General features: G+C 42.2%; 2 protein-coding genes across 8 annotated transcripts in view; one reads left to right on the top strand and one right to left on the bottom strand.

The window, feature by feature from the left end:
- LOC310632727 (uncharacterized protein) overlaps positions 1–16189 on the top strand; it is a 474991-nt gene that overhangs the window by 97740 nt on the left and 361062 nt on the right. The gene's annotated exons all lie outside the window — the stretch shown is intronic.
- The window catches only part of R3HDM4 (R3H domain containing 4), a 28766-nt gene that overhangs the window by 1010 nt on the left and 11567 nt on the right, over positions 1–16189 (bottom strand). Inside the window, exons 7-10 of one of the 7 annotated variants that reach the window (XR_014490902.1) lie at positions 12879–12934; positions 10538–10569; positions 5442–5587; positions 3362–4312 (exon numbers count right to left, since the gene is read on the bottom strand). Coding sequence is in view for 4 of the 7 variants with exons in the window: in XM_083350060.1 (XP_083206186.1) it covers positions 10466–10569; positions 12879–12934 (160 nt within the window). In the remaining 3 variants the exon portion in view is untranslated. Of the gene's footprint in view, positions 1–3361; positions 4313–5441; positions 10570–12878; positions 12935–16189 lie in introns of those variants that run through there. The other 6 variants (XR_014490901.1, XR_014490903.1, XM_083350061.1 and 3 more) reach the window with 6 other exon arrangements.

The raw sequence follows: 16189 nt of genomic DNA, 5'->3' as shown, positions 1-16189 counted from the left end.
TCCTTCAACCCTTTCTCTAGCGCTATAGACTTCTCCAAACAGCTGGCTTGGAGAAGACTCTTGAGAATGCCAAGGGTAGCCAAGAAAACAAATCGCTAGTCCTTCGGCATTGTGCCTCGAGTGGTTTGTTCAATGATTTATTTGGTTGTTTTCTTGGTATTGTCAAGAGTTTCAAATGAGTAAAGACTTTTTTCTATCCTGTTTGTTCAAGGTTCGACTTTCACTTCCATAAAGTGTCAGAGGTCCTAATTCGACATCTTGGACAACTGAACATTTGGAACATCTGAACATTTCAACATCTTTTCCAAGGTCTTCACTGTACTCTAAGTGCCCACCTGCAGGGTAATTCTGTTGAAATCCTGAAAGGCAGAAGCTATCCACTTTCCTATCTCCCTTGTCAGTTCTGAGGCGGATGTCTGCACAGTGCCCGCTGTCACTAGGTTTGTCTTCTTTAAATTTAGTTTGCGTCCCATTTTTTCCCCACTAGTAATTTGACTTTCATTACTAGATGTTCCAGACCATTTGCTTTTTCAGAGTGATGTCATTCAGCAAAGTGCAGATGATTAATATTTCTTCACCAGACTTAGAATAATGATCATTGGCTTTCAGTTTAGCTTTCCACAATTCAGGTAGTCCTTGACTTACGACCACAGTTGAGCCCAACATTTCTGTTGCTAATATGGAACAGTTGTTAAGTGAGTTTTGCCCCATTTTACGACACCACAGTTGTTAGGTGAATCACTGCAGTTGGTAAGTTAATAACATGGTTTGTTAAGTGAATCTGGCTAGCCCAGGGGTAGGCAACCTTGGCTCTTTTATGACTCGTGGACTTCAACTCCCAGAATTGTGCTGGCTCAAGAATTCTGGGAGTTGAAGTCCACGAGTCATAAAAGAGCCAAGGTTGCCTACCCCTGAGCTAGCCTGATGCTTAACCACTACACCAAACTGACTCTGTATTATCTCAGCACCTATAAAAGACTATGTGACTGATATACTGTACTCTCTTTTCCCCATCTAAACTTAAAATCCTGGCAAGGATCTCACCATCCTTTTCCTGCTGTAAGGCAATTCAACAGGAGCTTTAAAGACCCAGTGGAAATTAATCTCATTGTGCACAAGTTCAGAGTTACTCTCCCTAGCCAAGAAGATAGGACTATTAATAGTTATTAGCAATGATTGCCGTATGCTACCCCAACATTGTCTAAATGCCCGTCTCTGGGGAACAGAATCTAAATGATTTGTTGCACTGGGTTGTTTTTTTTTTAGCCTATAGGCTTCTCTGGAGCATCTGGATTACAATTGTGGAAAGAGAATGCTAAATTAGTTGTTGGTTATAAGTCCTGTGCCTGATCTTGCCATTAACCCCCTTACATGATAATCCTGTACTATCCTGAGCACTGATGCAAGCCTCAGTGCAATCTTGAGAGGGGCAAATTTCACTATTTTAAAAACTTTTGGATGAATTAAAGTGTATCAACAATTCTTAGTGTGGTCCAATGGAGAAGGTCCTAGACTAGGTATGAGGAGATCTAGGTTCTACTTCTTCTTCAACCACAGAAGCCCATTGGATAACTTTGGTCCCTCCCTCTCAGCTCAAGAATCAATCAAGAGTGGTGGGGAAGGTCCTGAAGTAGGAGCAGGGAGATCTTTGTTCTACTTTTTCTTCAACCACAAAGGCTTATTGACTGATTTGGAGTCAGTCCCTCTCTCTCAATCCAAGAGCCAATCAGGAGTAGTGGGAAAGTCCTGGACTAGGAGTGGGGAGATCAGGATTCTACCCCTTTTTCAACCACAGAACCTCATTGGCTGACATTGGGCCATCCCCTCCCTCTCAAAAGCCACTCAGGAATGGTAGGGAAGGTGCTGGACTAGCAGTGGGGAGATCTGGGTTCTACTCCTTCAACCACAGCAGCTCATTGGCTGACTTTGGGCCAGCTCCTCCCATTGGTGCAGGCGAGAATGGAGCAGCGGTGAAGGTGCTGAACTAGGAATCACAAAATTTCTAGGTTCTGGATGCATCAGCCATGGAAGATCATTGGCTGAATTTAAGCCAGCCCCTCCCTCTCAGTCCAAGAGCCAGTAGTAGGCAAAATGCTGGACTGGGAGCAGGGAGACCCAGATTCTAGTTCCCCCTCAACCACAGAAGCTCCTGAAGTGACTCTGGGCCAGCCACTTTCTTCCAGCCACGCCTACCTTGCTGCTGTTGTAACTGTTGTAAAAAAAACATGCTGGTTACCAAGTGCCCGAGTTTGATCATGTAACTTGGGGGATGCAGAGATGGTTGTTAAGTGCTATTGTAACTTTGATGGCTAACAAATGGTTTTAAGTTGAGGATTACCTGCACACAGATGTAATTTTTGATTCATGCCATTTTTAATGCATTTTATTACTGACAATAATAAATGGCTATAGAGTGCTCTGGTTATTAAATACAGGTGGTCCTCAACCACAATTGAGTTCATTTCTGTTGCTAAGCAAGACACCTGTTAAGTGAGTTTTGTACCATTTTACGACTTTTCTTGCAATAGTTAAGCGAATCATTGCAGTTGAAGTTAGTAACATGGTTGTTAAGTCATTCTGGCTTCCCCATTGATTTTGTCAGGTTGCAAAAGTTGATCACATGACCATATGAATCAGTTGCTGAGCATCTGAATTTTGGTTACGTGACCACGGGGATGCTGCCATTGTTGTGTGAAAAATGGTCATAAGTTACTTTTCCAGTGCCATTGTAACTTCAAATGATCATTAAACAAATGGTTGTAAGTCAAGGACTACTTGCATTAGTTAATTTTCTGTACGATTGCTCACTTCTTCAGCATTTTATATTCTCTACTTTAGACTTATATATGGTGCATGTTTTAATATTATGGTTTTTTCCCCACAATTTATTGTTGCTGCTATACTCTGGCCATATTTTTCATCTGATCTAGTGTGGTTCTTTATTGCAGTTTTCTTCTCTCTCATTTCTGTTTTACCAAACGCCATTTTGAACCATCACTTAAATCCAGATTAATGTCATAGCTTGCCAGGTTATTGTACATTTTTTTCATTATTTTCCCCTCTAAAAGATTTCAGTTTGTTTTTCAGCTGAATTGTACAGCTTATATGTTACATTAAAGGTGGAAAAAAATCTGAAGTGACTTATCTTGGTCTAATTCATTTACATCTTAAAAACCTGGCATTTTAAGGGGTGTGTAGACTTTATATCCACTGTATATCAAAGACTGCTTAACCCTGTTGGATCTCTGGCTGCTGGGTAGTTCATATCTTTGTTGAAAAATGTTTTCCCCTGCCAATCCACTGAATTTCCAGAGGCAAAACTTGCAGAGGGCTTTAGAAATCAAGTACGAAACACATTGCCTTAAAGTAACAGTATTTATTTACACAGAAACACTCTGGACAGTGATCGTGGGACACTCTTGTCACAAAAACCAAACTTTGGGTGCAGTTTCAACATTTCTTTGGAAGCATGTAGTAAAGCTCTGCCTAGATCAGGGGTGGACAACTATGTCAATTTTATGACCTGTCTGTCAAGAATAAAACTTTGGCAACTACCTGCTTTTGTGTTTCAACTTGCCTTTAGAGTAAGGGGGGGGGAGGTGTTATTTTTGAGGGGGTTAGATGGAGAAACTAAACTTCTACAATTCCATTGAAGACCGTGAGAGCCGGAAACCTTTTCAAGGACACCATAACAGGTGTAGATTTGAAGCAGATGGTTCCCACAACACAGTGAACTTGTTTATATGGACTACGTAAGACGTTGCGGGTTTGGCTGGGAAAATTATTGTATAAGCCTATGATTTGGTGTTGGAATATCAGAATTAGTTTTGTTTCAACATTAACATACAGTGTATTCAAAAAACAATAAGATTTTCAGAAACAGAATGAATCTGGAGTTTTATTTGGATTCTCGAGCTGGATGTTTACACTGTTGACTTTAACTTCCAGAATTCCTGAGCCAGCTTGGTTGTCTCAGGAATTCTGGGAGTTGAAGTCTACAGGTAATAAAGTTGCCATACTTGCTTATCCCTAGCCTAGACTGTACCACAGAAGCATGTTTGAGATCCCTTGCCTAAATCATTGTAGCCTAAGTAAACTAGTATTCCACACAATAAGCTAATAGTTTCTAGTCAAGTATTTACAAGAATCAATTTCCACATGGAGCACACCTCATTTCTCATACAGGGACTTTTACACTTGCAAACAAGTGGTATCTTCCAGTGAGCAAAGTTTTACCGCTTGCTAAAAAATTACAATTTTCACAAAGCAATGGGCTGCTCTCACCCTTCCTCAGTCAAGCATTTTTTTCACCCTATAGTAAAAACCGAGATAAAAGCAAAAGACATCATTTCAAAATGAACCCTCACATTGCAAATTATCAATAAGCACACATTTTTTAAGAAGCAGAATATTCACAATACAACACTTATGGCTTGACAATGATTAAAATAAAATAACACAACACTTTGGTTTTTACATTTCTGAGAGTGTAAGAACATTCACGAACCAGAATAAGAACTAGACTTATACCCCCAGAATTAGGACGGAAGGCTTCCTCAAAAGAAAGGTATTCTGATTTATCTTTGATTGACAGGAGATTCAACAGTTAAATCATTCACTAGAGGTTTAAAAGGCAGTCTTATTTTTTTTAAGTAGGAAGCAATTCTGCAGTGCTTTTGGGAATTCTCCAGTTTAGAATAGATGCAATGGTCCTTGACTTATGACCTCCCCAATTAGGACAGATGTTCTGTTATTAAGTGATGAGGTCATTAAGTAAGCCGTGACCAATTTTACCATGGTTAAGCAAATCATATAATTGTTACACAAAACTGGCTTTACCCCATTAACTTTGTTTGTTGAACGTTGGCTGGGAAGGTTGCAAATGGCAATCTCATGACCCTGGGATGCTGCCAACTGTTGTAAATACATGCCAGCTGCCAAGTGCCCAAATCATGATCACATGACCGTGGGGACTTGTAAGAGTAAGGAGCTTTTTTGTCACTTTTTTTCAGCACCTTCATAACACAGAACATTCATTCAATGAAAGTCATAAGCCAAGGACTACCTGTATCACTGAATCTCTGCCCTGTTGAACCCCTGTATTAGTTGATGCCAAGACAAATGACCAACAACATGGCAAGAAACTACTATATGGGCAATTTTCCTTTATTTCAGGGGACTCCAAGTGACATTAAATGAAATAGGGTGGAGGGGGCAAAATCCTTCACTCCAAAGGGAAAACAGTATCAATGATTGGAATACTGAGAACCAAATAGGGATTTTCTGATGTCGAGGTAAACTATGGAAGAATCAGCTTCAGAAGTCTTCAAATTGAACATTTGGGGGATGAACTTGGTGAAATTAGAAAATAGGATGCTCAGAGATAAGCAGAAAACCTACCAAATGTTATTTAGAAGAATTTTTTTTCTTTAAATACTTGCCTCGTTATAGACAGCACCAAGGACCTTTCATTTCAACCCTGAGCTACAAAAATTCTCCTTCTTTCCAGGCCTCACTTGACCAACTGATGGTTACCAGGATTTTTTTGTTTTTCTGTAGCCTGGTAGCTTGCACATGGTTTGCAAAACTAAAGGATATTAAACAACCAGTCATCCTGAGGCACATTTTATGGCATCAGATTATTAACTTCAAACCTAAATTATAATTGTTATAAAAACACCAGTAACCTTGTATGAGCAGTTTCAGATCCTTTATATCAATAAGACTGATTTCCATCTGTTACTTAATTCCCAGCAATCTGAAGAACTGAAATAAATTCTTAATATATATACACATTAATATACATTTTTTTCTATATGTATATATAGAAAAAAATACACTATGTTACATTTTGCACAATAGAGTGGCCAGACTGGGGATGGTGGTTTGAAACAGGATTTTGAAACGGACTTTTAGAAAACAAACTCATTTAGTCTGGGTTCTGCCAACATTAAAAAGATTTGCCACGGTGCCTTTATTACAGCTGTGAGAGATGTAATTCCAAAAACTGAATGCCTGGAGCAATCAAAGCAAGCATTCAAGTATACACACCCAATATGCACCACTCTTTTTGCCCAGAATGACCAAAAGGAGCATCCAATCACAATACAACAACAGGATTCACACATCACACTAAATTGTATTTATGGGTTAAGGCAGGGGTGTCAAACTGCTAGCCTGCAGGCCGGATGCATCGTAGCGAAACCATGCCACCCCACTGCCGGCAATGGCAAAAGATTCACGATATGTTGCGACACATCACGTGACTTGCGAATTTGACACCCCTGGGTTAAGGTTTAGTAGAGTGTATGAATTCAGCCATTGGGGTTTTTGAACCACGGCTGACAGTGTGTTGTTATGGGTGAATCCAGCAGTTGTTTTGTTCTCTTAATTATAATTTAGCATGATGTAAGAATTCAGAGACCATTCTCAAAAATGAGTTTGAGTTTCCATAGCTGTAGAAATAAAATAACCCTCTCCTATTAGCTGCAGTTTGATCCAAAAATTGGAAGCCTGGGACAGAGGAAATGGGCTGCTATTCTGAAAACATATGACTTAACATCTGTATGGAAGTGCTGCTTAATGGAGCCACACTTAATGGAGCCAGTCTTAATTAAGCCAGATCAAAGCTGCTCTCCTGCCCGTCCTCGATGGAGCTAAGTAACATCAAATAAGCATACTGTGCTTATTTTTAAAGCCCACTGATCTATCTATAGCATACATAATATTAAGAGGTTGGCAACAGCTGCAAAGGGCAAACAGTGCAGAGTTCCTCTGAAGAGAGTAATAGGAGAGGAACTCTGCATTTTCTTGCCACACAGTTGCTCTTCGTTTTTTGCAGCCTCCATGTCTTCTTTTTTCAAAATCAACATTCTTAGGGTATTTTGCAAGTAAAACAAAATATTAATTATCAGAAGGATCTGGGGGAAGTGGCTTGAGCGATAAAGGACCAAATGACAAGAGAAGCATTGCACTATCACAATGCTAGCCCCACCCCTCTTATATAGGCACTGTGACATCGTATGCAAACACATAGAAAGGGTGCAGCTTGCCTCGCAATACAGATAGTCCTCGACTTATGGTCGGTTGTTTAGTGACCACTTGAAGTTACAATCTACCTGAAAAAAGGGAACTACAGATGCAAAGTTCCTATGGCAGCCACCCCCCCCCCCCAAATGATGTGACCACACCTTCAGCACTCAGCAACATGGCTGCATTTATGGCCATTTGTAGTGTCCTGCAGTCACATGACCTTTACAACGGTTTTGCTTAAAACCAACAGATACTTCTTGTTTCAGCAAAACAGGCCCATAGCAGGCCATTGGTTCGCTTCACTGCTGTGATGTTCGCTTAATGACACGGCATTTGTTTTACAACCCCATGTTCATTTAAGGACCACTGCAAAAAATATAAAATTATGACTATACTAGTAGTCCTCGACTTATGACTATAGCGGAGCCCCAAAATTTCTGTTGCTAAACAGATTAAGCTGTTAAGTGAGTTTTGCCCCATTTTCCAGCCTTGCCACAGTTAAGTCACTCACTGCAGTTGTTAATTTTGTGACATGATTGTTAAACCTGACTTCCCCATTGATTTTGCCTGTCAGAAGCAATCTGCTCAGGGGACACTAAAACTGTCATAAATACGTGCCCGCTGCCAAGTCACCTGACCATGGGGATGCTGCAATGGTCCTGTGAAAAATGGTGATAAACTTAACTTTTTCCAAGGCTGTTGTAATTTGGAATGTTCACTCAATGAATGGTTGTAAGTCAAGGATTACCCGTAATGGGTAGGCTCCGTTATGGCCGTAACTCAGGGACTAGCTGTACTGCAATGCCCATTTTGCCATTTTGATGAAAGCCTCTGATCTTGCAGATGCAATTATTGCGTTCAGCTGGGTTGAGTGTCACTTGCTTCATAAATCCAAAAGAACATGGCTAGTATAAACCTACTGTAATTTGAGCCATCTGCATTATGAGGTGGAAGGATAAAATATCACAAACAAGATACTCAACTGATCCAGAGAGTTTGCAAACCCACAAATTATCTTTTTTTTTTTTTTAAGAAAAATCAGCTTGGCATTTTATAGTGCTAATTAGCTGTTTAAAAATATCCAATGATTCAAGTAAGAACTTTTTAAAAATGGGCTGGATATAATATTCTACAACAAGCCCTAGAGATAGGAATGGGGCTGCCTCGTGACTAAGCATGCTGAGAATTGAATTTAAAATCAACAGGCATTTGAACCTGAACAAAATGCAAAGGGAACCAAAGGTCCCAACCTCAGGTAGTTCAATTTTACATAAACCATTTCCATTAGTGCAAAGGAAAGCTGCTTAAATGACCACTGTCATCCAAATCTATTTTAAAGGCAGCTTTATTAAAAATTGTTCATTCTTTATCCTTCCTTCCTGCCTAAATCAGGACACCATCTAAGGAACAATTCAATAGGCCTAGGCCGGGGGGTAGGCAACCTCGGCTCTTTTATGACTCATGGACTTCAACTCCCAGAATTCCTGAGTCAGCAGCTGACTCAGGAATTCTGGGAGTTGAAGTCCATGAGTCATAAAAGAGCCGAGGTTGCCTACCCCTGGCCTAGGAGAATCAAAGACTAGAGAGGCTTTTCTAACAAGGTATTTCTTCCAAATGCAATGAAGTTAACATTCTCCTCAGTTCTCTGATGAATCTGGCAAGCTGCAGTCCCAACATACCGTAACAAGGGCACCAGGTTGAAGAAGGCTGGTCAACAGGACTATTTGCTTGTTTCCATTCTGAGCTGGGAAACCAGGTTTTAACCTTGCAGACAGAAAACTTTACCTATTGTCCTGTCCCAGCCTGTGAGTCCTTGCTATGCTCACAAGAAGAAACCCCTCTTCCAAGAAACAGGCAGGAACCGCAAGAAAAAACAACAACCCCTTTTATTCTCACAGACCTGAGTCAAAGTCCAAGGCAAACAAACGCAGTCCACATAAACTCGATCCTCAACATGAACTCGATCCTCAACATGAACGGTTGCCTTTGGCAACCAGCACTTCCCACACCTTCCCTTTTATAATTCAGCCAAGGTGTGGCTTCCTAATGCCTTCTCCTTTGCCTTTGGAGACCCCCCCCCATTGCATTCCTCTGTCCTACTCGCTTCTCTTGCCTGCACTTTTATGCATCCTGGATTTATCCCAACTGTTCTTCATCACTGTCCAACTCAGGCTCCCAGCACAGCTGTGTCTCAGCCTGAGCAAGAGTAGAGGGGCCAGGCTCCTCATCAGACTGTAAGTCTTGGAGCTCCTCAGAGCCTTCCTCTGACTCTAATGTCACTCCAGGCCCCTCCTCCTCATCTGATTCCTCAGACTCAGCTGCCAGATCCTCTGGCTGGCGAGGAATCACAACACCTATCTCCTTCATCAGTCTCAGATGCTGAGAAGTTTTAAACTTGTCACAGAGAAATGTCATTTATTCATTCATTAAAGTTACAGGCTGCTGAATTTTTTAGAATGAAGACCTAACATTTTTGTGGAGTTTTTAAGGGCAAAAATGAAAAAGGAATTAGAACTGAGGTCCAAACTTTTGAATTTATATTAATCTCCCATGGAAAAACTGAGTGCTTCTAAGCAATGTTTGAACTACATGAGAAATTGATTATAATAACCCACCCACCCCCACTGTGGTGCTGTCAAAATTATTTCAATTTAGACACTGGTTCTCTGTTCACAAAGTGCTCATGGTGGATTATAGCCTCCATCACCCCAACCAACAAGATAATTGCTGGTGATGGCTGGGGATAATGGAACTGGACTGCAGCATATTTGGATAGTACCTGGGTAGAAAAGCTTAACCTAAGCAAAGCAAAATATATGAACTATGATTTGTTATGGGGTAGGGCAGGGGTAGGCAACCTTGGTTCTTTTATGATTCATGGACTTCAACTCCCAGAATTCCTGAGCCAGCTATGCTTCAGAAAAACTCAGCTATGCTGGCTCAGGAATTTTGGGAGTTGAAGTCCATGAGTCATAAAAGAGCCAAGGTTGCCTGCCCCTGGGGTAAGGGCTCTTCCCTCCTTTATCCTCCCTCAGTTGCTCAGTCAGAAAGCCCAACCTCGATGACAAAAGCAAGGCATGCTGGGATTTGTACTTCTATAATGTCTGGAGGTCACAGATCTCACAAGCCTGACTTTAGTCTCCCTATCTGGGTTTAAGACAACTGCCTTCACTCCCACCCAGGATCTTTGCGGCCTTCTAGGTGTTGAAGCAGCAAAGAGGAAAGATGGACTCTTGCTAGGCAACCAAACTGTGGATGGCATCAAAGTCCCAATTCCAGAACAGGATATCAGTCTGCCAGACTGACATAGCTGAAGGTGGGAGAACCTAGCCCCATGTAACATAATTGATGTTGAATACTGCAAAGCAATGGAAGCAGACATCTCCAAAGTAGGCCTGGGGAGTGAGACAGAGACATCATTTTCTGCTGGATATCAGCTCATTTGCTCCAGGTAGGTGGACAACAGCAGCTCAGGAGGCAAAAAGACAGTGCGTTTGTTGCTAACCTTCATTTGGCGTTTGCCTTCGTAGTTTGAACCTGGGGGCAGAGATGTTCACAAGAAAGCCACATGTTAAAAGCCATCGCATGGCGACAGGAGTCCCCTGCCCCTGTTTTCTAGGCAGGCAAAGAATGTATTCATTCAGAGAAGGATGCCACCAAGCTGGGGGCTGCAGAGCCACTCCACTGTCCCATATATAGATCCCCTTTAGATAGACAGGGCATCTCCATTTATGTGCCAATTTAAAAAAAAATGCAGAGCCCACTAAACAGATTATGTACTTATTTATTATATAGTGTACACACTCCATATCTCACTGTCCAGTTCCTGTATCAATGTTTCTCAATTTTGGCCAGGTTAAGATACTGGACTTCAACTCCCAGAATTCCCCAGCCAGGATGCTGGCTGAAGAATACTTGTGAAATTCACACATCTTATGTAGCCACGATTGTGAAACTGTCAGGCTTCAAAACCAAGAAAGATACGCTAAGTTACTCCAAAGCAGGTTTCTTTACTGCTACTCACCTACAGACAGAATTATTGCCAAGCTAAAGCAAACTACTATCATCAATTAAGATACACTCTGAGAACTTCTAGGGAGGAGCTGTCTTCAGCTTCTTCCTCCCAACCAAAGTATCTAAACTACATTCCACAACATAAACTTGGTTTAGTTTGGCAAAAGTGCCATGGGAAGAAGATGCTACAAGAATTAACCAGTTCCTTTCCTAAGGATACTGCATGGAGAGGTGAAGGTACATGGGAGATCCAAATTTGCAAGATGGTGGGTGTGACCCTGCAAGACAAGCCCCACCTCTTTTGTATGCGGGCTTTGACCAGGTTCCTTTGCCTGTTATCTTGCAAATTCTGAGGCCCCCATAGACATCATGATGATCCTTACAGAGCCAAGTCCTTTCTCCACTCTCAAAGGCCCCTTTGCATGCTAAAAGTGACCAGGTCTGCTACTATCCAGGCTAATTACTTACCTGGTGAAGCCACAGCAGACAATAACCATTTGCCCAGATTAGAATAGCAGTTTCTGGCAGACCTCTACCTTCTTTTCCAAAGGCTGAATAATTGTTCTTTTTAAAAAAAAACTATGCAGAAAAAACACAAAATCTACAATGGCTCAGCTGAAATTGCAGCCACTGCAGACAGGTTGTGTGAGAAAGCTATCTTTCTCATCCATACATGGGGTGGGGAAGAAAAAAAAAGCAGTAACAGTGCCTAAAGGGTGGGAGAAGACTTAAATGAAAATATTATCTGCAGTGTACTGGCCATAGGGCGGCAACATAATAGTCCATATGCTCTGCCTGCAGAAAACCTGCAGGTGACCTGAAAAAGTTAACCCTATGTTACCTTCCTTTTTTTAATATTGCAGGATATGGTATATGGCAAAAATTCATAGAATTCTTAAACTGGGTGTAAAACTGATCCTCTCTTTTGGCATTAGTGTCTACAAGGCCTGGTAACTACACCCAATAAGCAGTCCAGCATGCCATGCAAGCTTGTCAAGATGGATACAACTTAAGGAGGCAAATGTAAGCTGAATCTAACCTGTTGCTGGAAGATCCCTACTTTTGAATGTTACCACTCACAGCTAAGCACCCGTTGAGGCAGATCTGGTCCAAAATATCCACAATAGTTTGCAATAACCACACGTACGTTTTTTATAGCCTTCCTCAGTGGATCCCCCATTGATCACACAACCCATTAAACATGGCTGCAGAAAGGGAACACTTATCTCTGCTTCCTACCAGCATCTTTGACAGAAACTGTTCGGGAATGATAAAACAATAGAACAATATGTAAATTTTCAAAACTAAATAGAAAATAGCTTGGAAGAAAGTCAAGCTGCTTCCATGATGGTAGCTCCAATCTATGAGGTGCTGGACTTTAATCCTTCCATGAAGTTGCGCCGTGCTTTACTGACTTTGAAATTCTGCTCCTTATATTTATGGAGACTTTAGCTGTATTTATTAAGGGGAAATGAAAATAATTTATACATGCCTGGTGAGCACATTATTATTATTATATATCAGAATTCTGGTACTGGAAATAAGGTTTGACACTAAGTCAGGCTATCTAGAACCTATATTGGGGCTATTGTGTGTTTGCTACAATTTTAACCAAGAATTTGAGAATCTTCTTACCAAACTTTCACACTGTCCCTTTAAATGGCTGTTCAAAAATGGCCTGATTAACCATCTGCCTGGAAGGATAGATTGTAAACTGGGAGGCAGCTCCTTGTGACCTAGCCCTTACTGGTTGGGAGAGATAGCAGTAAACCAACAACAACTAAGCTTAAAAATATAAAAATACACATGTATATTAGAATTTAGTTTCTCACTGGCAGAGACGAGGTCCATGTACTGGCAGAGGGCATGAAGGAGCAGCCGTTCAAAGCTGCAAGAAAGAGAAAATGGCATTTAACACTTAGGAATTTGTGGAAGGGAAACCCCTTCTGATAGCTTACATCTTATTTGCACATGAAGAACATTTAGTTGGGAAGCCAGGAGATGGCAAAGGACTCTCTTCCCAGAGAGATCAGACCAGATTAAGAAACGCAATAAGAAAGACATCAAATCTTACTCATTTTAAGAGACTCCCTAGGACAATATTCATTCAAAGTTACTACAGTAATTATCATCGAAAAGAGTTAATTCTAACTCTAAGGCAGTATCTTTGGGAAAGCCAGAGTACAATGTGTTTCAACACTGGCAACTTTAGATTGTATGGACTTCAACTCCCAGAATTCTCTACCCAGGCTGAGGTTAAAGGTTGCCACGGTTGAAAAACATTGCTGCAGAAGATTGACAGTCACCAAGACTAGCAGTAGCTTTTTTAAAAAAAGAAGATTTAAGAAGAAACAGGTGTCAAACAGCTGCAAGGCCTTACCTGGCTATTTCATATTTCCAAACACCCCCTAAGTGTTCTAAAAAGCAGAAACAAACTGTGGACTACAAGTTTTGGGGTGGGCCTCCTCTAGAATTACCGTGTTTCCCTGAAAATAAGACCTGGTCTTTTTTTCTTGCCTCCAAAAGAGGAGTTAGGTCTTATTTTGGGGGGATGTCTTATTTTTTTCCACCGTCTCACCTCTCATGTATGTTGATCCCAGCCTCTGTTCTCGACTGTAGAAGCCTCTGCCAGTGAAATGCATCCATCAACCTGGGACTCTGTTCTTGGTTGCAGAAGCCTTTCCTGAAGGCCTCAGCCGGGGAAATGGAGGATGGGTGCCAACATGCTCGAGTGGTGGCAAGTGGCCACAGAAGAAGTGGGCCGGCTGCAGCCACAGGAGCTCCTGTTGGACAGGGCTGTTGGTGCCTCTGCCACGAGGCAAGGAAGGTGTTGGGGCGTGGGAGGCCTGGCTGCAGGGGCCCTGAGGAAAGCAGATGCGGGGTGCATGGGGCAGCTCCACCGCCTCCCACACCTGCCTCACCTCTCCTTGTGTTGGCACCACCGTGAACAACCAGATGGAATGGGTGGGTGGCTAGCCGCACAGGCTCCTAACTAGGGCTTATTTTGATGGTACAGCTTATATTAGGCGCACACATAAAAGTCAAGCAAGGGTTGATTTTCGGGATAGGTCTTATTTTGGGGAAAACATGGTAAGGAGAAACTTCTTGATAGTTAGAACAATTAATCAGTGGAAAGGCTTGCCTCCAGAAGCTATGGATGCTCCGACACTGGAGGTTTTTTGAGAAGAGATTGGACAACCACTAGTCTGCAATGGTATAGGGCAGTAGTGGCAAACCTATGGCACGAGTGTCAGAGGTGGCACTCAGAGCCCTCTCTGTGGGCACTCACGCCATTGCCCCAGGCCCACCTCCCCCCGTGGCCCCCTCCTCACCAGCAGGCCCCCCCAGAGGAGAGTCGCTCCTCCGAGCACAGCCGGCACAGAGCAGTGCAGCCAAGTACATGGCAGCCGGGCAGCAGTGACAAGACTCTGCCCTTGTGCCCCATTACGCGCAGATGATGCTGCAGGGTGCGGGTGGAGGACATGGCTGCCATGGCACTGCTGGGCCACCTGGGCAATCTGCATGGGCCGTGGATGCAGTGGGTGGCCCCGTGGGCGAGAGGGCCGGGCTGGGGAGGAGCAGGAGTGGAGTGGGGGCAGGCGGGGCCGGTTTTGGGGTACTCAGTTTCTAAAAGGTTTGCCATCACTGGTATAGGGTCTCCTTGAGCCGGGGGTTGGACTAGAAGACCTCCAAGGTCCCTTCTAAGTCTGTTATTCTGGTAATCTTTTTCCCTTGCTGTCAGTCTCCCACCAGCCCTCAAGAGACTTAGGAAGTTAAAAAAAAAAACACCACAAAATATAACCTTGATTATAAAACATTGGCCACTCCAAGACAGGAGCTAACAGTTGTGGAAAAGCAGGTTCAAATGTCCCTCCTTAGAGGCACTGCAGGTAGTCCTCGACTTACAACCACAATTGGGACCAGAATTTCCACTGCTAATGCACATGGTTGTTAAATGTGTTGTGCCCAGTTTTGTGACTTTTGACGTGTTGGTTAAGTGAACTGCAGCGTTGTTAAGTGAATCCAGTTTCCCCCATTGAGTTTGCTTGTCGGAAGCTGGCTCGCAAGGTCACAAAGGGCAATCCTATGATCCTGGGATGCTGCAACCATCATAAATACCTGCCGGTTGCCAAATTTGGATTACATGACTGTGAGGATGCTGCAATGGGTCTAAATGCAAGGACTGGTTGTAAGTTACTTTTGTCAGCACTGTTGTAACTTCAGGTAGTTGTTAAACGAATGGTTGTAAGTCACAGACTGTTTGTAGGTTAAGTGGGGCAAGCCCATTTCCCATTCTTACTACTGCCAGCTGCAGAAACAACCATGGCCAAATCACCATATTTTAACACAGATTATGGGGTCTTGTTTCATGCTGCATGGATTTTGAAACAAGTTTCAAAGATGCCAGAGAGTTTAGCATACTACAAGTTTTGGTTCAATTATCCTGTATTGCTTAGAGTCAAAAGAGATTTCCTACATGAAAACCATCTTACAACGGATGATGTTTTCTTCTTAAATGTTCAGTCTATTGGGTTTGTTTTAGGAAACTCTCTTAGCTCTAATTAGGGTTGCTAGAAAACTTGGACCAGCAAAGTCATTCAATGCAACTGGTTTCCAGGAAAGTCTGTGGTGATAGTGGTCAAAAAAGTCAAGAAGGCAACCCAGACTGTAACTGAAGCCCCACCCCCTTTTTAATATGCCTTCTAATCATTATCCTGACTCTTTTCATCTCTTTCCCATCTTGGTTTTGCAGAAAAAGCCTCCAGAATTCTTTGCAATTTAAAAAAGGAGGCTATCAAATTGGCCACAAATAAATTCAATGGCAGGATAGTTTGAAAATTGGATCAGAACAGTTAGAAAATGAGAACAGAAAACCTCAACTTTCAAAGTTCCAGAAGAAAAGTGTGACTTTGTTTTAAGAGGTTTTCCTGAGTGTTGTTTAGCTTGAGGGAAAATTATAGTGATTCTGGATAGTTCCCTTGGCACTCAGCAGGCTTCCTATTCATCCTTACTTAATTACTACCATCATTATCATACATTATTTTAACTCAAAAGGGAAATGGGAAGCTTGCCACTCGCAAAATGAGGAGTCAGGCCTCTAGCAACATCTTCATTTATATATTAAAAAGTCTCTAAATTCCAT

The sequence above is a fragment of the Vipera ursinii genome, assembly GCF_947247035.1.
Source record: "Vipera ursinii genome assembly, chromosome: 1".
In the NCBI taxonomy this organism is placed as follows: Eukaryota; Metazoa; Chordata; class Lepidosauria; order Squamata; family Viperidae; genus Vipera; species Vipera ursinii.
The sequence above is the reverse complement of the archived record's forward strand: the minus strand, read 5'-3'. Positions and strand labels throughout refer to the sequence as shown.